This window comes from Myotis nattereri, assembly GCF_964212035.1.
Source record: "Myotis nattereri genome assembly, chromosome: 3".
Lineage (NCBI taxonomy): Eukaryota > Metazoa > Chordata > Mammalia > Chiroptera > Vespertilionidae > Myotis > Myotis nattereri.
In genome coordinates, this window is record NC_138077.1 from 30768277 (window position 1) to 30788997 (window position 20721).

Genomic DNA, 20721 nt, shown 5'->3' on the forward strand with positions numbered 1-20721 from the left:
GGCGACCTCAGGCAAGTTCATGATCATAGTGCATTGTTTAGAAAATCAGAATTGGAATCCAGCACCATCCACGGGTAAGCTGTAAGGTATAAGTAGATTGTGATTTCAGGCAATGAAGTAATCAAGTCTCTGCTAAGTCATTCATTCAACAAAGATGTGTCAAGTTCCCTAAATAAAACTAAAATCATCAAGTACTAGAAACCCATCCTGCAGATAACTCTGGGAAGAAAACGAAAGACAAAGAGAAGGCCAGCCCTTGTCATAAAGAGATTACCCATTAAAGCTGCAGCAAAATGCTTCTTCACTAAGAGTTGTAAGAAGTCATTTATTTCAATTAAGATGACCTGTATCCAAAACCAGGTCATCTTATGAGTTCTGGAACACTCAGGCAATGTAATGTTCCACTTTTACTGCTGGATGAAAAAAATAAAGTAGTGGAGTGTTTGGGCTTTAGTGTAAAGCAGATTCAAGCTGGATCCCAGCTCTGCCCTTGGAACTGAGAGGCCTGGGGCAAATAACTAACATCACCAGAGGCCCACATCTCTAAAAAATACATATAATAATACCCCCCACCTCACAGAGGTGTGAGAACTAACACTAAATCATCTTGATTAGTACTATGACTTATTGTTGTTGTTATATGTTATCTCCATCTTACAGATGAAGAAACTGAGGCACAGAGAGGCTAAGTAGCTTGTACCTGGCCACACAGTGAGGTAGCCGCAGCGCCCAGACTTCCACCTAAATAATGTGGCTCCAGATTACACTCCTAACTGCTCCCTAGCATGTTTAATATTCTATAATTTCTAGAACTTTTAATAGCACGTTAAATTTACACAGCTCTTTCCAGCTTGTAAAAGGGTACCCATATGTCATCTTATTTTAATAATACGAGTCTGGAGGAAAGTGTTTATTGTTCATATCTTATGCTTGAGGACATTTTGCTCCGAGGTTTAGTGCCCTGCCCAAGGGCATCAGGTTGATAAGTAGCAAAGTTGGGACTCAAACTTTGAACCAACTCTCCATGCAGGAGTATCCACCAGAAAACATGTCCATGGCATCCAACATATACTGAATTTTTGAGATTATCATCCCTAAGGGGCGGGGGTGTAGGGGGGACAAGAGCCTATCATCAAGGTAGATAGGGGGCTTAAATCACTGCAAAGAGCATTGTCTGAAAGTTATTAGTAATTGTCAAGTCTACACAATGAGATATGACGTGATCCAGCAAATCACACCAAGGATGGTGACGTTCCACACACCCTGGAAGCAGTCTACGAGTCCTGGCCAATGCCACCGATTCACTTGGACGCTTTCCTGGGCTGCAGCTCATTCTATTGGGTATCAGGGTATTTTCTTTTCTTGCGGGTAAAAACCTTGGCAACTGAGATTACTGTCACTCAAGGGCAGGAAGAGAGATCTGATATACAGATCATGAGGCCCTTGCATGTTTTTACCTTGACATTTCCCATCCTCTTCAGAGCCACCTACCCAGTGTTTTTAGGTCAAATAAATGCAGATATGATGTTGCTTCATGGGTCAAACCACATCTATGTTGGTGGTGTTGTTTGTGTGTGTGTGTGTGTGTGTGTTTTAATCTTTATTGTTCAGATTATTACAGATGTTCCTCTTTTTCCCCCCCATAGCTCCCCTCCACCCAGTTCCCACCCCACACCAGGCCTTCATCACCTCCCCACCCCCCCACCCCCACCCCCACCCCCGGCACTTTCCTTGTCCATAGGTATAAGATCTTTGTCCAATCTCTTCCCACACCCCCCACACCCCTTCCCAGTTCCCCCCTGTACCCCCTTCCCCCAAGCAAAAGAAAAACAGTCAGTTACCTACAAGGGAGTACCCAATACGACCATCAGCTGATTTCTCAACAGAAACTATGCAGGCCAGAAGACAGTGACAAGAAATATGCTGGTGTTTTAATATTGTGACATTATCAACCGAATGCCCAAATCACTAGCATCTTATACATTTAGGCAAATGGGGAGTTTGTTCCGTATTTCAGACTGTTCCCAGCAGTAATGATGTTGAAGGCACTGATTTCTGTGCCAAGCCTAGTGGCTGGAACATTGGCTTAGACACATATGCATAGCACAGCAAGATGGTTGGCAAAGAGAACTGGAAGAGAGGGCAGTGCTTTTTATTCTTATTTCTGTTTTACAAATAACAAAACCACATGCCAGCCAGAGATTCAAACCCATGGACAGCACTTCCTTCTACACTGCAGCGGTTCTCAACCTGTGGGTCGAGACCCCCTTGGCAGTCAAAGGACCTTTTCACAGGGGTCGCCTAAGACCATCCTGTATATCAGATATTTACATTACGATTTATAACAGTAGCAACATTACAGTTATGAAGTAACAATGAAAATAATTTTATGGTTGGGTCACAATATGCGGAACTGTATTTAAAGGGCCAGAAGGTTGAGAACCACTGTTCTACAGGATAAAAACTGTGCCTAAAAGCAAGGTGCGGCTTTCGAAACCACAACGACTTCAGTTTGGGCATTTCGATCAGATATTTACTCTCAGAGCTACAAGTGAGAAGGAGTTGGAGGAAACTCTTTGAGACTCTCTGGGGAAAAAAAAAAAGAATTTTCTTTGAACTGTGATGGCAAAGGTTAGGTTGCTCTACTGCACTAGGGATAAAATACATTGCAACTGGTGACCATGGGAAGAGGAATTTGCCCATCCACAAACCCGAGGCTATGGGGCATACACCTCAAGTACATCCTGCATCTTAGTCGGTCATTGTGATCAGCATTTCTCTAACCACAGACAAATGTGATGGTGAGACCTTTCAGGAAACATTTAATTGCCCATCCAATATATAAATTCCCTTCATAGTACACATTTGAAGGCACAAAAAAATAAATTTAGAAATGTGCCTTAAAAGGCATTAAACCCTCAAATTTTAACCCTCAAATTTTTCTGAGCTCAGAGGGATATAGGTCAAAGAATTGCTTGCAAGAATAGATGTGAAACAAAGGCATCCTCTTGGTCATGTACTACTGTCCAGATCATAGTGATTCAACAGTAGACCTGTTACCCTTACTCTTGCACTTACCCCACTGTACTGAAACCCTCTGTTCACATGTCTATCACTCCCAATAGACGATCAGTTCCTCAAGGGCAGGAAACATTTTGTTTGTCTTTCTGTACTCAGTGCCCAACACAGTGCTTCGCTTAGGCTGTTGAATATATATTCAATAAATATTGAATAACTGGATTGAATTATGGGTCCTGAAACCTAATATGCACCTCTGATGCTGCCAATAACCTGTATTTACAGATCAAACACAAAACTTCCATCTTTAAAGGAAGATACACAAACGCCTCTGTGCTGGCTCCCACGTTGTGGAGTCAGCTAGCTAAATGCCCATGTGGTATCTATAAATGGATTCAACAAGTGAAATCAAATACAATACTTGTACACTTTTTCTGCTTCTGCCCTAGGTTAAAGAATGGGACAAGCCCTAACCGGTTTGGCTCGGTGGATGGAGCGTCAGCCTGCGGACTGAAGGGTCCCAGGTTCGATTCCGGCCAAGGGCACATGCGTGGGTTTCGGGTTCGATCCCCAGTAGGGGGTGTGCAGGAGGCAGCCGATCAATGATTCTCATCATTGATGTTTCTATCTCTCTCTCCTTCTCTCTTCCTCTCTGAAATCAATAAAGGAATACATTTAAAATAAATAATTAATTAATTAATTAAAAAAAAGAACGGGACAAGTTGAATATGCCTGTTATGACCTACATTTCAATGCACCATACTTCAAACACTTAATAACTGTTCTCCTCATTTAGCTCTCTGCTCAAATGTCGCCTTCTCAGAGAGGTCTTCTCTGACCACCCTTCTAAAAGGAGGCCCCTGGGTGCTCTCTAGCAAGTTACCCTGCTTAATCTTCTTCATCAACATCTGAATGTGGCCATATACATTTATTTCCCACACAATGGGAGCTCGCTGTAGGCAGGGGCCTTATCTGTGTGTGTGCTACCACCTTTCCTTCACCTAGAATTGTGGCCACTCGATAAAGAGCTGTTGCATGAATGAATCTGTGGTAGTCACCAAATAAGTATTTATACGGGGCTTAGTTTTCTTTTCAAGCATCTTGAATGAAAACCACATCAGCATTAACACACAAGTCATTTAGTGAGGCAAGCAATGAGCTCCACATCTGACATTAAGAGAAATGAAGTATGGTATTATTTTCAGATGAAAGACCCCAAACCCTTGGAGTGGCACTGCAGCTCGTTGGGTGTGTGGCTTCACAATGGCAACAAATTATTTGAAGAAGAGTCAGGCATAGGGTTCCGTAGTCCAAGTTCACAAAACCACTCTGTAGGTATTGACAGCCAGCAACGGGCACATGGGGAGCTTCATCTCCTTTAATAAACCATGGTCAGGAGTATTCAAGTGTCTGTCAAATGCCGGCGCTCAATGTTCTTAGGGAAGTGAGTGCTTCTAGGATTTCATTCATCATTCCTTATATATACTAGGCACTCAATAACTATTTGTTGACTCGATTTGATTGATTTCATTTAAAATATACTTTGAAAATGTTAACCAGAGCAATGCTCCATGGAACAATCATTATGCATCCACACGCACACACACAAAAAATATGGATTTGGAACAAATGCTATACTTTAAGGAGTCAAAATCACAAAGTAAATTAATTCTTTAAAAGACTTATGTGTCTAAATTTTTAATTCCTTGGATAGTACCTTTTTTAAATCCAATCTAAAATGTCTAGTGTTTTTAATCTAATATAATCCAGTGAGCTTTAATAAGCGAAGTTGTTCCCACTAGAACCAAAACCCAGCTATTCCATTTTTGTAACCTTCTGTGTAAAGGAATGGGCTGAATTAATTTTTTTCTGAACTTTTTTATAGTTAATCAACAACATCAATGCCAAAGAAAACCACTTTTCAGAAGCTTCTCTATCCTGGTTTATAACTTATAATCAAAAACTAGAATTTTGCATCTGATGGGCGTTAGTATGTAACATTATACTGTCGTATTTTCTGATGCTATAGTTAAAAGTACAAGATAGTTTCCATTATAAAAATTTTCCCATAGCCTGGTTACCCAGTGAAAAACATTTTCCTATAAAAATGGTATTTCCAATTCATAGGTTAGAAGTTATTGTGGGTAATTTTTTCAAAAAAAACCATCAAAAATGTTTGATTGGCTTCAGAAACCCGTCTACATTTATCTAGTCACATCAGTTGTTTTAAGGTGTATATGTAGGATTGAGTAGTGTGATGAGAATATACCATGCAAACAAACAAATCACAATTAAAAAACAAACTTGAGACTTGAAACCCTGACAAATTCCTTAACCTGATCCAGTTAGAGCTACATGGATTGATTTCAGCAACTGCCTGTTCTGAGCAGCAGGAGAAAATGAAAATGGGGCATAAATATGAAGGCCAGAACAATCCCGTAAGCTTGAAATACCACAGATACATCACAGTGGATCTTACAAAGGTGTACCTTAGCTCTGGACTTCAACCCTTGGTCCTCCAGGGGGAAGGATGCTTGGAAATCTGATCTGTCCTGACAGGGTGAGGCAACCCTCTATGACCTTCCCCAGGCCCCGCTGTGCCCGCTGCTCAGAGGCCAGCACACTTCACCCTGAACTATGAGCTTCCTTTAATTGTACACTTCACTTTCATTTTCCTTTAGCGTCCTGGTTTGGGGAATTTCTCCGTCTGTTCTGTTCTGAAAACTGGAAAGGACCCAAATGTCATGCATAGGGGGTCCTTCAATAAAATATGTTACATCCAAACAATGGAAAACTTACTGCCTTTTTTAAAAGAATGGGTTAGATTGTTTTGAACTGACTGGGGGGAATTGTCTGAGGTATATTATTAACTTTTTAAAAAAGAAAAAAGCAAGTAGCTGAGAAACGATATGAAGCTATATATATGTATTAGTACAGGAGTGGGCAACCTTTTTGTGAGTGCATGCCAAAACCAGCAAAATCTCTGACTCAAAATTTTCTGAGTGCCAACCCTAATTTTTTGAGAACATGTTACGCCTACTTGATATCTCTTAAGGTATACGTATGTGAAGAACCTTGAAGAAATAATAAAATTCATTCGAGCAACAAAAACACAGTATATGATGATGAAAAATGCATTTATTTTTTAATGTATATATGTACACTGATAGTCCTACAGAAAACTTTATGACTCCGTTTGATATTATCAGTGGGACTTTTGCTGCTGTATCACTGATGACAGAGATTTTACATCAGGTTTATATTTCGTGACCTTCAGATATATGCACGAGCTACTACTTTCATCTGTCAGGCTACTCCTATTACGAGACTTAACAAAATTCATCACTGAGAACAAAGATACACAAGCATATGTGGATGAAACCAAAACACTGGAAGGCAGGGAGAGTTAAGGCAGAGGCATAGAAATTGCTCTTCCCCTCTTTCATCAATCCATGTCTATGGTCTTTAAGATAACTTGTTATGTAAAATTATTTATTTATCTAAGATGCACCTACACTGAATTTATCTGAAAAATAAAAAAAATCGATATTAAGAAAAAAATGTAAATGGAAGATTATAAGAGAAGGTTTCACGTGCCAGCAAAAGTTACTGGCGTGCCAGGGTTGCCCACCCCTGTACTAGTAGGTGTTAACAGATACATGGGGTCTGGCTGGTGTGGCTCAGTAGTTGAATGTCAACCCATGAACCAGGAGCTCACAGTTAGAGTCAGGGCACATGCCCGGGTTGTGGGCTAGTGCAGTAGCAGCCAATCAATACTTCTCTCTCATCATTGATATTTCTATCTCTCTCTCTCCCCTTCCCTTCATCTCTGAAATAAATAAAAACATAAAAATAATAGATGCATAGGGGAAATCCGCAGGACTTTAATTAAAAGATGAATAGTGATCACCTGCAGGCAGTGTGTGACAAAAGAAAGAGGATGGACTGCAAAGAACTTTTGTTTTTCTATGTGATAATCCTTGCGGTCTTTAAATTATTAGAACAAGTATGTATAAATTTTGTAATGAGAAAAAATCATGTTTATAAGATAATGGAAAAGACTGATAAAGACTTTAAGACATTATATAAATAATATATGAGGGCGAATCAAGTCTGAGCCCATGTGTGAATGCCTATACCATTGCTGGAATTCAGTCCATGAACCACTGAAACTGCATGAAAATTTTTATGCATATTTGCATTTCCTGGACAGAGGCTCCCTGTCATCAGGTTCTTGCAGGTGTCTGAGACCCAAAAGAAAGTCACAAACCAAGATAGTTGTTCCATCTTTCCATTCATTTTTGTTACTGTTTTATCATGAAACATTTTATTACTACTTACTTTCATAGTTCCTGCCAAAGGCAAAGTCTATAATCAACACCAAAGTATAAAAGCTGTGGTTGTTAGTCTGCCCTCATGTAAAGAGGTTCCCAATGCCTTAAGAGTAGGATAAGAAGTCACTGGTCGTGGGGGAAGAAAACTCTTAATGGGCAATGAAACCCTACAATCGTTCAGGGCTTGAGAACAGTTGTCCAAGGCACAAATAGCCCTGTTTTCTCCAAAATGATGCGAGATTTATGAAATGGGTGGGGTGGAGTAGGGGTTATGGAGTGAGGAATGGGGTGTGAGGATGGGAGGGAAGGATGGGAGGGGGGGAAAGTCATAGTTGCATTTGAATTAGGGTGTCCCCATTATGTAAGTGGAGTTCATTTAATCAGTGAAACAAGATTCAATGCAGCATCATTATCTGTGAGCCTCAAATTGTTTAAAATAGCCTTTAATTATCAATGTACATTAAAATATACAGCAAAATTATTGTTGCTATGATATATTAATATGACCTAAAGTGGGCTTAAAATTTATGTAAACCTTGGCTTCTGATGACTTTTGTGAATCTCAGATTCCTAGGAATTACATGAGTGCACCAACTGTTCCACCATCTCTACCTCGACTCTACCAACAGCCTGCAGAGTCAGGTCCCATACAGTTTCCATAAACCTTAAGATCAAGTGTAGATCAATAACAATTTGCAATTTAATAAGTGAGAAGCCATGGGTTATATCTGTACTGGCAAAATGAGGAACAGTACTGGTGAAAATTAGGAATAATACTCTACTTTCCAAATGTGCTTTCCCAATGGTTTATCACTGTCAAAATAAGCCAGTTGTGGGTTTTGTATGCAATGAAAGTGTCAGGTATCCCAGAGTTCTAGTGCTGACATTACCTGATGTCATGGGTTTTACAAGCAGAGAAATTGAAAGGGCTCACATAATCCACCTAAGCCCATCGGTAACCACCACCACCTAATTGTACTGGTATCTGCCATATGCAAAGCATAGAACCAGGCACTATACAAAACTGGGCTCTCCAGGAGTTTTACAGTTTAGCTAGAAAAATAAGATAGACAGATGATAGATAGATGGATAGATAGATAGATAGATAGATAGATAGATAGATAGATAATAGATAGATAGATGATAATCAAGGAACTTAGAATAAAACGCCAAAATGATGGAAGGTAAAAATTATTTCACGCTATTAAAATGAAAAGACAGAAATCATGACTCCAGGAGTGATGAGGATGAACCTCATGAAAAAGGAAGGGTTTCAACTACATCTTAAAGGAGTTAGATTTTGATGGTCCAAGTACAGGATGGGTATAGCTACAGACTATGACAGTATTGTGGCCAAAAGTTGAAAGACAGAAACAAAATAATGGGCATGCATTGAACTCTTACTATATTTAAGACACTAGTTTATCAAATGCTCACATGAGGTAAGTATCTTTGGTGTATCAGTAAGAAAACTGAGACACAGAAAGATCAAGTGGCCTGCATTCCTTTCACCCAGCTAGTAATTGGTGGAGCCAGGATTCAAACCCAAGCAAATCAACTCATAACCTGGGCTCAGAATCACCACGTTTTTCTGATTCAAGAGTAGGAGGCCCCCAAAGACCAAGCTAACGAATTTGGGCTTCAACATCAGGTGAAAAAATTACAAGCTAGCTGTCTGATAACCCATTGATAATGCTTATAAGCATGGCTCATCACTACTCTAAATCCTCCTCTACAAGCATTGAATGATCGGATGATTTTTTCCAACAATGCTAACCAATAGTAACAAGTATTTATTGACCAGTCCCTTGACCAGGGGTCCTCAAACTTTTTAAACAGGGGGCCAGTTCACTGTCCCTCAGATCGTTAGAGGGCCGGACTATAGTTTTAAAAAAAAAAAAAACTATGAACAAATTCCTATGCACACTGCACATATCTTATTTTGAAGTAAAAAAACAAAACGGGAACAAATACAGTATTTGTATTTGCATGTGGCCCGCGGGCCGTAGTTTGAGGACCCCTGCCCTTGACTATAGCACTGATTGAGATATTACAAAGTTCTGATTTCAATCTTTATTGGAAGTGTGCATTGTATTGGTATTCCGTCACCATACCTTGCCCTTTTAGTCCTCAGGACTTAATTTTTCCTGTTATTAACCTAGCATTTCTGCTGGAAATAAAACTCATGATAGTAAACAGAACAATATATGTTTATATTCAAATGTTCCCTGAACATATATAACCCTGTTGCAAGGAAAGTCACCTTTGTCAATTAATAGATTTATCCCTTAAAAACTATTTCCTCTGTCTTAGATTTATGTCTTAAAAATCAGTTGTGTTCTTCAGTTACAGATGTACAGGACAGGACATTTGGACCCTCCTAGGGGGTAGGGGCGAACTCTTCCTCTGTTATACCCACAGTAGCCAAACGACTTCTTCTCCCACTGTGGAAAACCACAGAAAACTGTCTCCTAATGATTTACTGCCCAACCCCCAGCCCACAAATCAAAGAATTGGGTTGAAAAACAAATAAGAAAGGATGGTGTCCAGTGGCTATGTGAAGGGGGGTGAGTGTTTCAGTTTATTTTCTTAAACCAATTAATGATGAAGCGGCATGGAAGGAAAGAAAGACGAAACATGGCCGTGAAAGACTTTTTTTCCAGCTAAATGGCTAGATATCAGATTCTGTAATAAGTACTTCCACCTATCAAAACACACACACACGCACACACACACACACACACACACAGACTTTGAGGTAGAGGAGGAAGATATAGATCTTAAAAATACAAGGTAATATTCAGGAAGGCTTGTGGCTATCGTAAAATATTGGGACTTTAAAGGACGTTTGGAAATCATCTAATCTGTCTAGTTCAAGCCCAGGGTCCACGAACTATACATGACAGACAGAGGTGTTCGGTTAGGCCTGCAGAAGGTTGTGTGTTGTCATTGTTGTCTTTTAAATTGAACCAACATTTTAAAGTAGAAAAAAATACACATAACAATCCAGATATGTGACTTCTCTTAAAAAGGGGAAGACCTAGCAGCCCTGGGCACCCTTGCCCAAATGGCAGCAGTGGCGTGGGCCTGAGAAGCAGCTGTGACTTTTAGAGTAGTCTTGAACTCCCAGTCTGCCAGTCCCCACTACTTCCACTACTCTTGTGTTCTGGAATACAAAGGCTGGATGACAAAATTTTTAACAAAAATAAGAGGTTAGCCCAGCCAGTGTGACTCAGTGGTTGACCCATGAACCAAGACGTCGCTGTTTGATTCCCGGTCAAGTCAGATGACCAGGTTGTGGGCTCGATCCCAGTAGGGGGCGGGCAGGAGGCACCAGTCAATGATTCTCTCTCATCATTGATGTTTCTCTCTCTCTCCCTCTCCCTTCCTCTCTCTGAAATCAATAAAAACAGTTTTTTAAAAGATGTTTTAAAAAATAAGAGTTTAGTGCTTATACCCACCTTGTCTAATCATGCATTGTACCTGCCAGTTCCTGTAAGCTTTTGAGTTTACAAGCTCTACTCTAGTTCAGTTCCCTCTTTTAGAGAAAAGCAATTCAGCTAGGGTATTAAAGTGACTTACAAAACTCATTCCGTTAAAAGTAAAATTTCCATACACAATGGATCATAATCTAATGACAACTGGAGAGTATGCACGACTATCTTTAGGCTGTGTGCCTACAATGTCAAAATCTGTGGAGCAAAGTTGAAATCTCCATCACTTTACATATACAGCGCCCCCTCGCCCCAAGATTCTCAAGTTTGCAGAACAAATGTATTGCCTATTTTGGCTTGGTATAGACAGTTTTTATGAGCCCAAATTTTAGATATGCCTTCCCTTTTATCTTAAGGGCATGATTCATTGAGAAGACATGCAAAATGCTTACTCTATGCATGCAAATACTTCTAAAAATGAACTGGGTAAAAATAATACAGGAAGGATAATAATGCCTAAAAGATTTCTCTACGGAAAAACTAACTGATATATCAGAAGAGAAGTGACTAAAATTTATTGGGTGTTCACTTGTGTCTTAAATAGTTTGCATACATTTACCCTGTTTAACCCCTCAGAGCAGCCCAAGAACAGTGGTATGTATAAGAACTTGCATAAATGCCATAACCTGAACAAATCCAACATACAAAATTAATTCCTTTAGGCTTGTTCTTGAACAGGTTAAGAGTTAAGGTTATATAGTTAGTGACCTCTAGGCAGGTGTCTGCTAAGGGAATTAGTAAAATCTCTTTTCCAAATCAAATCTCTCCTTTATCATTGTTATAAAAGTTAGTAGTCAAGGATTTAGCTGATATACAAGCCAAAAAAAGTTTGCTAATGAATAAGAATAATAATTAAAATCAAAATAAGAAGTAATTCAAGAATGAGCGCTTTGAAGAGTAAGGAATTTGATTAAAAATTCAATTGCTTTTTTTCTATAATGAAACAGTTCTTTAACCACAAAACAGCTTTTATAATAATGCAGAAGAGTATGGTTCCAAGTAAAACACTCCCCCATTTTAATCATGGCTATTATTTTTGAAAATGAAAATGGCTGAGGTCATTGTAATCTATTTTAGGGTTTGCATGGGTTGGTGGTATTTTTTTTCTTGGCTTTGAGCTCTCCACATTACCAGCTAAACATTATGGGTTTTGCTATGTACCCTTTCAAATCCCATTCTTTTTAATAATGTTGTACTTTATACACATAAATTAGAGTGAATTCCACTTTCTTTCCTAACAACTCCAGATGGGGTCCACACTTTCAGGACTAGACCTTGCCTTTTTTTTAAAATTGTGTGTAGTGTACTTCTTAGAACAAGTATGTTCCTATCTGCATTAAAATGCCGTGGATGTTCAAATGCTGAAAGATTAGTAAAAACAGTGTTCATGTGGTCCTTTTCAAAACCAAACTGAAATATGAGAATAACATCTGTGTAGCTACCCCTTCCAACTGACAAAGACAGACACAGATAAAGAAAAAAATGCCCCAAACAACTCAATCTGGACAGAAGGCTACATCTACCAATACCTATGGGCTGGGGGAGTCTATAGATATCCAGTTAAGACACATCAGTGAAGCTCTCTGTCCCCTGTAGGACATGGCAGGCAAAACTGTCGCATGACCTAAGGCACTACAGTTACACAATCAGGCCTCCCTTTAGATGTGATTAATATTTCACTGACTTTCTGAATTTAGCTTGGTTTTTATTATAATTCACTCTCACGTCACAAAGACCAGCCCCAGATCCCTCTAAATAGCACCAACCCAGTCACAGGAGAGAATGTTTTTGCAAAGCACACGTATTGTGAAGGTTTGCCTACTAAAATGCTTTAAGCTCTGTTTGTTTGTTTATTTCTTTAAAAAAAAATCAACTTGCAAGGCCAATGTAATAAGATGCTGTAGCTTTTACGAAAGGTGAAATAATTTTAAACACAGACACACAATGAGTTTATTTATTTAGAAACTTGTTAAAGAGAGTCTGGGAATTCAAATATTCAATGTTGACATTGTACAGAACTGGCCAGGAGCCAGAACTCAGTCTCCAGAGGGACCCATTGGACAAGGAATTCAGGCCTTTCTCTCCTCCCACTTGAGCTAAATAGGTAGAGGCCATTAGTTATACCCACAGCAATATCTGAACCGCACTCAAATAGGCTGCCCTAGCCAGGGCACTTCAAAGGAGGGCAAGTGTGTTTAGCTTTTTAGTGCTGAACTAGAGCAATATGTCACACTTTTGAAAGAGTTTTGTAAACAGTTTCTTCCTTATGTAGAAACAACTCTGAAGTTTCTTGTATGGCATGTAAGCAAAGGTAATTAACAAGGATTATACTTTTTTCATTTACTGAGGGGGAAAATAATACCAATCTGTGTGCGAGCCGGGGATCTCAGAGCAGCACAGTTTGTCTCTTCCCTTCTCCCTCTCTTGTTTTCTGTGCCGTTTATCTCTTTTTATCCTCTTCCTCACACTTGTTCTCACTACACAGCCAATTTCCTTGAGAATTCCCTGGTAAATTCCGAAGGCCAGAAGAGTAGGAAGGGGGGGAGGATCTAATTTTAGAAACAGGACCGTAGCAAATGGCTGGGGAGGGAACTAATGGTTCATACTAGGCAGTCCAGCGGAAAAGAAAAGCAGACCCCACAGACCTTTTTAGAAAGTGCCTAGAACAGCGGCTTCCAGCCGAGGAGGGGTTCGCCACCACTCTGGAAAAATGTGCCTGACGTCCTCATAGTGTGGCTGTCGCTCCATCTCTTCCCCAGCCTCTCACCCCTTGCCACAGGAGACTGTGGAGGGGGCTGTCCCGCTGGGGACAGTGAATCCGAGAGGTGTGCCCTCCCTCTTCACTTGAGTGGGTTTCTGAACCCTGGATGTGTGACTGTGTGTGGGGGGAGGGTGTGCATGTGTGTGTACACGGTCCATGCAAACCTCTCTGAGGGAAGCAGCTTGCCAGGCACGCAGCACCTCTGAGAGTGGAGAGGGATGAAGCGCTCTGGCCCCAGCTTGGGAGCCAGGAGCTGGGCGGCTGGAGGAGGGATGTGTGGGGGCCACCCTGGGGGAGGCTCTGCCTTCCCAGGCACTAGGGCCTCCCCAGTTCTACCGCCACTCCGAACCAGGCGGCTTTGAGATGAGGGGTGGGAGGGTGTGCCCAGCTCTTGGGAACAGGGCCCTGCCAGGCGCTGAGTACCTTGGGAACAGGGTAAGAGCCCTTGGCCAGGAGATGACAAGTCAAGTTTCTCCACTTCAGGGCCGGCTTCCAGCAGGGACAAAGAGGAGGAGGTGCAGGGACAGTGGCCACTAAGCTGGGCATGCAGAGGGCAACTGGGCACTCTCTTGCCCTACTTGCCCTCTCCTTGGACCGGGACAATGGCGCCAGGTGTCCCCAGCTGTGGCCTTCCTGCATCAGGCCACATCTGCAGCCTCCTCTGCAGCCTCGGATTACCTGGCCCCAACTTCCCAAACTGAAATAAAATAAATTCCAAACGACAGATGTTTAAAGGGAAACTGCTGATAGAGTTACCACCTCCGACTTTTACCCAAAAAAAAAGAAGGAAGCAAGCATGTCGTGGAATGGCGTGTTCCTTTCTATTTGATAAGCGACCTACGTGTTGAATGTCGCCGGCAGAGGAGGCCCGGGTGGCAGGGAGAGGCCTCCGCTCAGAAAGCCCCGAGAGCCGAGCTACCCCGCCAAAGGCACACGCTCGGGCACCCACCCCATCGCCTCAGCCCCTACAAATAGAAACCCGAAAAAGGCGCTTTTCTTTCCACCCTTCCTGCCTCTGCTGCTAATGAACCGTCCCCTTCCACAGTGTGGAGGGTGAGGGGGAATGGAAAGCGTTATTAACCTTCCCTTAAACACAGATTTTTTTTTTTTGGCGAAACATAGAAATGCTGCAGAAAGACTACACTCCAGGTGCCAAATGCAATAAAGAAGCCCTAAGCCAAGGTAATGGTCAGGTGATGGCCAATAAACCGCCTTCCTAGAAGGGGCCGCTGCCTCCGTTGGGCCAGTGCTTCTCCTCCTCAAAAGCAGGACGAAATGAGCAACTGAAATGGATTTTTTAACAAAGCTCCGTGTTTGCATCTGCAGGACTGGGTTGTTTTGTTTGTTGGTTGGTTGGGGTTTTGTTTTGTTTTTTAAGGAGGGAAAACCTAAGGAGGTAGGCAGAGGAGTGCAGGCTGGAACTTGGGAGAGCGTTTCCCTTTTTTACCGTAGGTACTGGGCTGCTACAACGGCCGCCATCTACCTTACCTACTTCAAAAACCTCTTTTTAAACCGAGATCAAGTGTACGCGTAACAAGTGCCCCCGTCAACTTCTGCGTCTTTACGAGACTTCTGGGGTGCTGGTAGCTGAGGGGGGTGACTCGCTGCCATCCGTTCGTTGCTGTAATTGGAACCCTGCGGGTATCACTTTGGGGAAATGGGGTGGGGGTTCCTTCGGGGTCTCGAGCTCTGGACAAGCTGAGCAGACCCAACCTCACTTCTGCCCCATCATCAAGAGAAAAACAGATGCAACCGGCGTTTCTAGCACCGCCCAGGGGCTAGCCGCCCTGTCCAAGAAAACGCTGGGAGGCTCCCGGCTCTGCCCTCCGGGGCTTGGCTTTTATTCTTCCTTTTCTGGAAGATGGGGATGAAAGCCAAGGGCTTGAGGCAGTACGCATGTCCATCTTCTTGCTTTTCCCTTCTTTGTTTTTTAATTAAATGGTTTATTCCTCCCAAATGACTGCCAACGAATTTATAGGTTTAAACTATTGTGTTTTTAAAAAGCCCTATCAAAATGGGAAAATGGGTTGTGCGTTCCTTCTGGGTTTAACTTCGGTGGGGACTTTCAGAGTCTGTGGTCCCTGGGATAGGTCCATGGGATCCTGGAGGGAAGCCCGACAAGACTTGGCCACCGAAGAAATTTACAAACGACAAAAAGAATAACAAGCAATTGAGAAAACCTCTGTCTCTAGGTGACTTGCTTCCGCTGCAATGTTTCTTTTCCGCAACAAGCAAGGTAGGTTTGCTTTTTCAAGTCTGCTGCTCACACAGCCTCTGCCTAACCCAGAAAAAGAAAGAAACCGGTGCAGACAGAGCGGCAAAGTTTTCGTTGGGTGGCGCGGCAGGGGTCACCGCCATGTGCTTGGAAACTCACGCATTACGCGATGGGGAAGTTACCAGCGCTTCAAAACACAGCAAAAAAAAAAAAAAAAATGCATCGTTTTCATACGATTTCCTTTATTGCCCAGATTGTGCCTGAGTTGCATAAAGCAGTACTTCTGTCTGAGAAAGGCAGCTGCGGTGACAACAGCTGGAGCCGCGCGAGGGGGAACCTGAGGCTTAGCAAGGAAAGTTTGCAAGAGTTCCCATCTAGTTAGCAGAGAGCGGCGGCGGCGGCGGCATCCTCAGAGGCACCAGACACAAAATAACCGGCCCTCCCCCCGGATGAATGACAACTATCACCAGGCCAGAGAAGAGGCTTGTTTTCTGCATGCTGCGTGGGCTGTGCGTGCGAGAATATGTTAATTCGACAGCATACAGCTTGGCAATTAACACAGCTGAAAAAGTTGCTCAAAAAAATTCGAAGGGTTTTGTGTTCTGCTTTCACTTCAGCGGATACCCGGCATGAGGCGCGCGAAGCCTTCGGCTTTCATTGCACAACTTACACTGGGTTGGAACAGACTCTCCCCCCGCCCGCCCCTCTCCTCCCGTATTATCCCCCCCCCCCCCCCTGCAGTCACACACACACACTTCTAACCTTTACACGCAATTGAAGTCCCCAGGCCTGCAAGCACATGTACATCTATTCCTCCTCCCATGAAAATAAAGACATCGGCCTCTTTTAAAAGCAAACAGGAAAAGCAGGAGTTCCAGCGGCGCGCTTTGACCCTGTCGCAGCTAAGTGAGATGAACACTATCCAAAAAGAGAAAACAGATGGGCTGATGACCCAAACCGCCCGATATTTGGGTTGATCCCTGAGACCAGGGCGAGAGGAGCCGCGCCAGGGAGTGAGGGGATGCTTGGGTGAGGACTGGCCGGAGCAGTGGACAGGCGCCCGCAGTGACAGCATCTCTCTGGGCGAGACCGCGCGCTCCCACCGCCGCAGAAACGCGGCCGGCCGAGCCGGAACCCGAGGCTTCCTCTCGCGCGGCTGCTGCGGGGACGCCCGAGGCTGCCGGGTTTGGGGCGTACTTGGCTTTCATATGCAAGGGGGAGAGGGGGGGAATAGGGATGTCCCCGGGGGAAGCATCCCACCCCCTCCCCACCTCTGCTCTTTCTAGGCTACAGGCAGAACAATCAGAGTTCTGTTCTCTGCGAGTGGGAAAGCGAAGGGCGGCCTGTCCTCTCCCGAGGCTGCTCCGAGCCCCACGTGCTGACACCTCTCGGAGGAGCGCTTTGGACCGCCCCGGATCGCTCCGGGTCTTGGTACCGCCGAGTGCCCTTAGACTCGAGGTAGAAACCTTTCAACAAGCCCAGTCCTGATGCCTACAGTCCCGGTGGACGCTCGAGCCCGTAGGAGACAGGGTCGGGCCCGCGGGCCAAGCCGGACAAAGTCACCCAACACTTCTGCGAGAAGAGTGGGGGAGGGGGTCCCGCCGCCCGGGCTCGGAACCCGGTGGCCCTCACCCCGCGCGCGTCCCAGGCCGCTCCACGCCGAGCAGGCAGGGGGCGCCGGGGAGGGTGAGCGAGCCGGGAGCCCGGCTGCCTCCAGGAGAGCGGGAGGCTCCTCCGCGCCTTCGCCGCGGCCCCAAATCCCGGCAGCCCGCCCCCTGGGGGTCACTCGGCGCCCCGCCAGCCCGAAGCTCCGGGGCCGCGGAGCGCGCCCTTTCGGCCCCCTGCTCCCGGGCGCCTGCCGCCGCTGGCTGCGCGCCCTCCACTCCCCGCTCTCCACGCGCTCGCGGGGCCTCTTCTCTCCCCACCTGCGGCTCGGCAGCGCGGGTCACTCTCCGCCGCCTGTGCGCCCACACACGCCCCGCGACTACAGCCCCCACCCTCGCCTCCCCCACTCCCCACCCCCGTCCTCCCGCCACGCCGCAGAGCACAGCCGAGCGCACAGCGCCCACTACCGCAGCCGCGCTGGGGCGCAGCCCGCCGGCCCGCGCAACTTCCAGCGGCCGCCGCGCAACTTTTCCCAACTCCGCCGCCGCCGCCGGCCGCCGCCGCCACCGCGGCTCCCTCGGAGCCTGCCACCCACCCCAAACCCCAGACAAACCCAGCACCAAAAATGCTCCCTTCCCTACCCGCCCCCCCCGCTCCCCCTCCCACACCCGGGACTAGCTGGTTGGCCAGAGGCAACTCTCCTCCGCCTGGGGGGAAGGGGAGGGGGAGACTCTCATCTCTTCTCCCCCCACCACCACCACCCCACCCCTTCCCGCTCACTCTCGCGCTCTCTCCTCCCTCCCACCCCGGTCTTGGCTGCCCCCACCCCCACCCCCACCCCGGGGTTGCCACAGCTGGTCCGTGCGCGAGTCTGAGGGCTGCCGGGCTCCTCTGGCGCCCAAACCAGGAGCGAGAGCGCGGGCGGCGCGGCGCGGAGGGGGACCGGCAGGTTGCTGAGGCTGCGCTGCGCCCGCCCTCCACCCGGGGCCCCGGAGCGAGCCGCAGCCCCGCGCTCACTCCCGGAGCGCCGGAGACAGATATGCAAGATGGCAGAGGAGGGGAAAAGCCAATAGAAAAGGGATATTGCACCTACTTGTGGCCAGTTTCCTTGCCCTGCCTTTGGATCTCATGCTGTGCCCAGTCCTGCAGCCGCTGGTGTGTGGTTGGGGTTTTTTTTTCTTGGATCTTTTCCTTCTTTTGCTCTCCCTCTCCCTCCCTCTTCTCTCTCTCTCTTTCTCTCACACACACACACTCTCTCTCTCTCACTCTTACACACACGCACACACACACGCACACACACACACGCACACACACACACACTCGGTCTTTCCCTCTTTCACTCCCTCCCTCTCTCCCTTTCTCTCAATCCACACTCGCTATCTCTCCTGCATTGTCAGTTTGGACACCTTCGCACATGCGCGCTAGACGCCCCTCCAACATCTCAGCGCCGCCAAAAAAAGTTTGGAGCGATTTATCACTTTGATTTGGAGATCTTGTCAGATGGCAATCGCCGAGGAGGCGGAGAAAGGGAGCCACGGGGAGGGCGGCGGGGGGCGGGGAGCGAGCGCGGGGAGCCGGAGGGGAGCAGACACCTCGCCCCTCCACCCCCCAAGAAAGGAATGAAAAGACTCAGGCAGAGTATTGATTTCGTGTTGGAATGACCAATAAGCCTCTATCATTATTATTCCTGTTTTTCCCACCATCAATTGCAGGATGTTTTCTATTCCGTCCACACCGAGAAGGCGGGGTGGAGGAGGACTTTTTGAATCTTTCCCGTCCTAAGGAGCTAGCAGGACGGGGCTCTCGAAGAATGATCCGGGAGAAAGTGAGAATCATCCTGAACTTCGGCAAATCAGATGCTGCCGCCGCTCCTGCTACTGGAGCTATTGCGGCTTCTGCTTTCAGAGTTGAAAACAGAATAAGTAACTGTTCCTTCTCGCTTGTAGGTATCATAGCAATGCTGGTCGTCACCCTTAGACCATTTCCGTGGCCTATTCCCACCAAGTAGTAATTTTCGCCTTTGAATCCCAGGGCTGGGCAGGCTCCGGGCATTTGATATCCACGACCTCCTGCCTTCCCTAAGGTCGGCTGTCACCTTCCGGCCTCCCTCGCCGCTGCCCCGTGCCTCCCGCTGCAGCTCAGCCTGCCTGCCATTTTCACTCATTCGCTTAAACCCACAACCTCCGGGGTGGTAAGAAGAAGGAGGTGGGGAAATCTATCTCGCACCCTCAAAGCATACATGGTTGAAATTTGCTTTTATTACAGGATTTACCAAGGAAGTGGGTAGCAGAAACGTTCAAGGTAGACTCATTTCCAGCTACGTATAGATTTTCTCTTGGTACAACCTCCTTGCGTGAAACAGTTTTGTTCAGGACCTTTCCCGCCCGAGCTATTTATGTCCCCCATTAATATCTGTGGCAAATCCTGCCAGACACCATAAAAGAAAATTACAATCTTTTCAGGCTCTGTATGACAACAATACATCCTTGATGTTCAAGTTAAAGAAACGGGAAAAGAAAATCAGGTCTGGTCGTGAGTTTGGCGAAGTCAGGGGAGGGAAGGGGAGATCATGGAGAGTGCCCAGTTGTACCTGTTGTTATTTATTGTCAAAACCAGGGCTGGGGCTGTCAGTGAGCAAACAGCCAGGTTCGACCCCAAAGGCCATCCATCAATGGCTCACAGATATCTTTCTTCGAGGAAATCAAAATTCAAAGGGTGTACCACAGCTAAACATGCCCACCGTTTCTCTTTCTCCAGAGCTGTGTAATTCCGGGGGCGTTTGGCTGTAAGCTACAGGTCCTTGGAGAACCAAGGTACGGGTCCCAAGGGAGACAGAGGAGTGATATTGAAACTGAGAAAGGGAAGAGGGAGGGTGCAGTGGGAGGAATGGCACAAAGCAGGAGTAAAACAACTTCCACCGGAGAAGTCTCTGGCGTCCACACAGAGGGGCAAGGAGAGCTGTCATTCCTTTTGCACTAAAGAGGCAGGTGGGGTTTTCCCCGCCAGCCCTTCTGCAGTCCCTGTTGCCCTGGGCATACAGGTACCTTCGGTGGGTGCAGCAGCACCAGGCACTGTAACATGCTGCCCGTGGGTGCCCAGGGATCTGTGCACGTGCTGGCTCCTCTCTGTTTAGATGGAGGAGTATCTTCCCTCTGAGCAGTGAGTGTCCTTAGGGGGAAAGGAGAAATTGGGGGGGGGGGGGCGCAATGAGATCCGCAGAAAGGAAGTAAAATCTCTAGGGAGAGAAGCACACTACGTAAATCGGTAAGAAGTTCATAGAAACTGCTTCTGGTC

The 20721-nt window shown here is 45.7% G+C and overlaps 1 protein-coding gene across 7 annotated transcripts in view; it reads right to left on the bottom strand.

The window, feature by feature from the left end:
- The window catches only part of MECOM (MDS1 and EVI1 complex locus), a 578884-nt gene extending 560008 nt beyond the window's left edge, over positions 1-18876 (bottom strand). For 5 of the 7 annotated variants that reach the window (XM_081087499.1, XM_081087498.1, XM_081087496.1 and 2 more), the window contains exon 1: positions 18521-18834. In XM_081087499.1, the coding sequence (XP_080943625.1) occupies positions 18521-18557 (37 nt within the window). In that variant the 5' untranslated portion in view covers positions 18558-18834. Of the gene's footprint in view, positions 1-18520 lie in introns of all 7 variants that reach the window. The other 2 variants (XM_081087497.1, XM_081087495.1) reach the window with 1 other exon arrangement.
- Positions 18877-20721: the final 1845 nt, after the last annotated feature.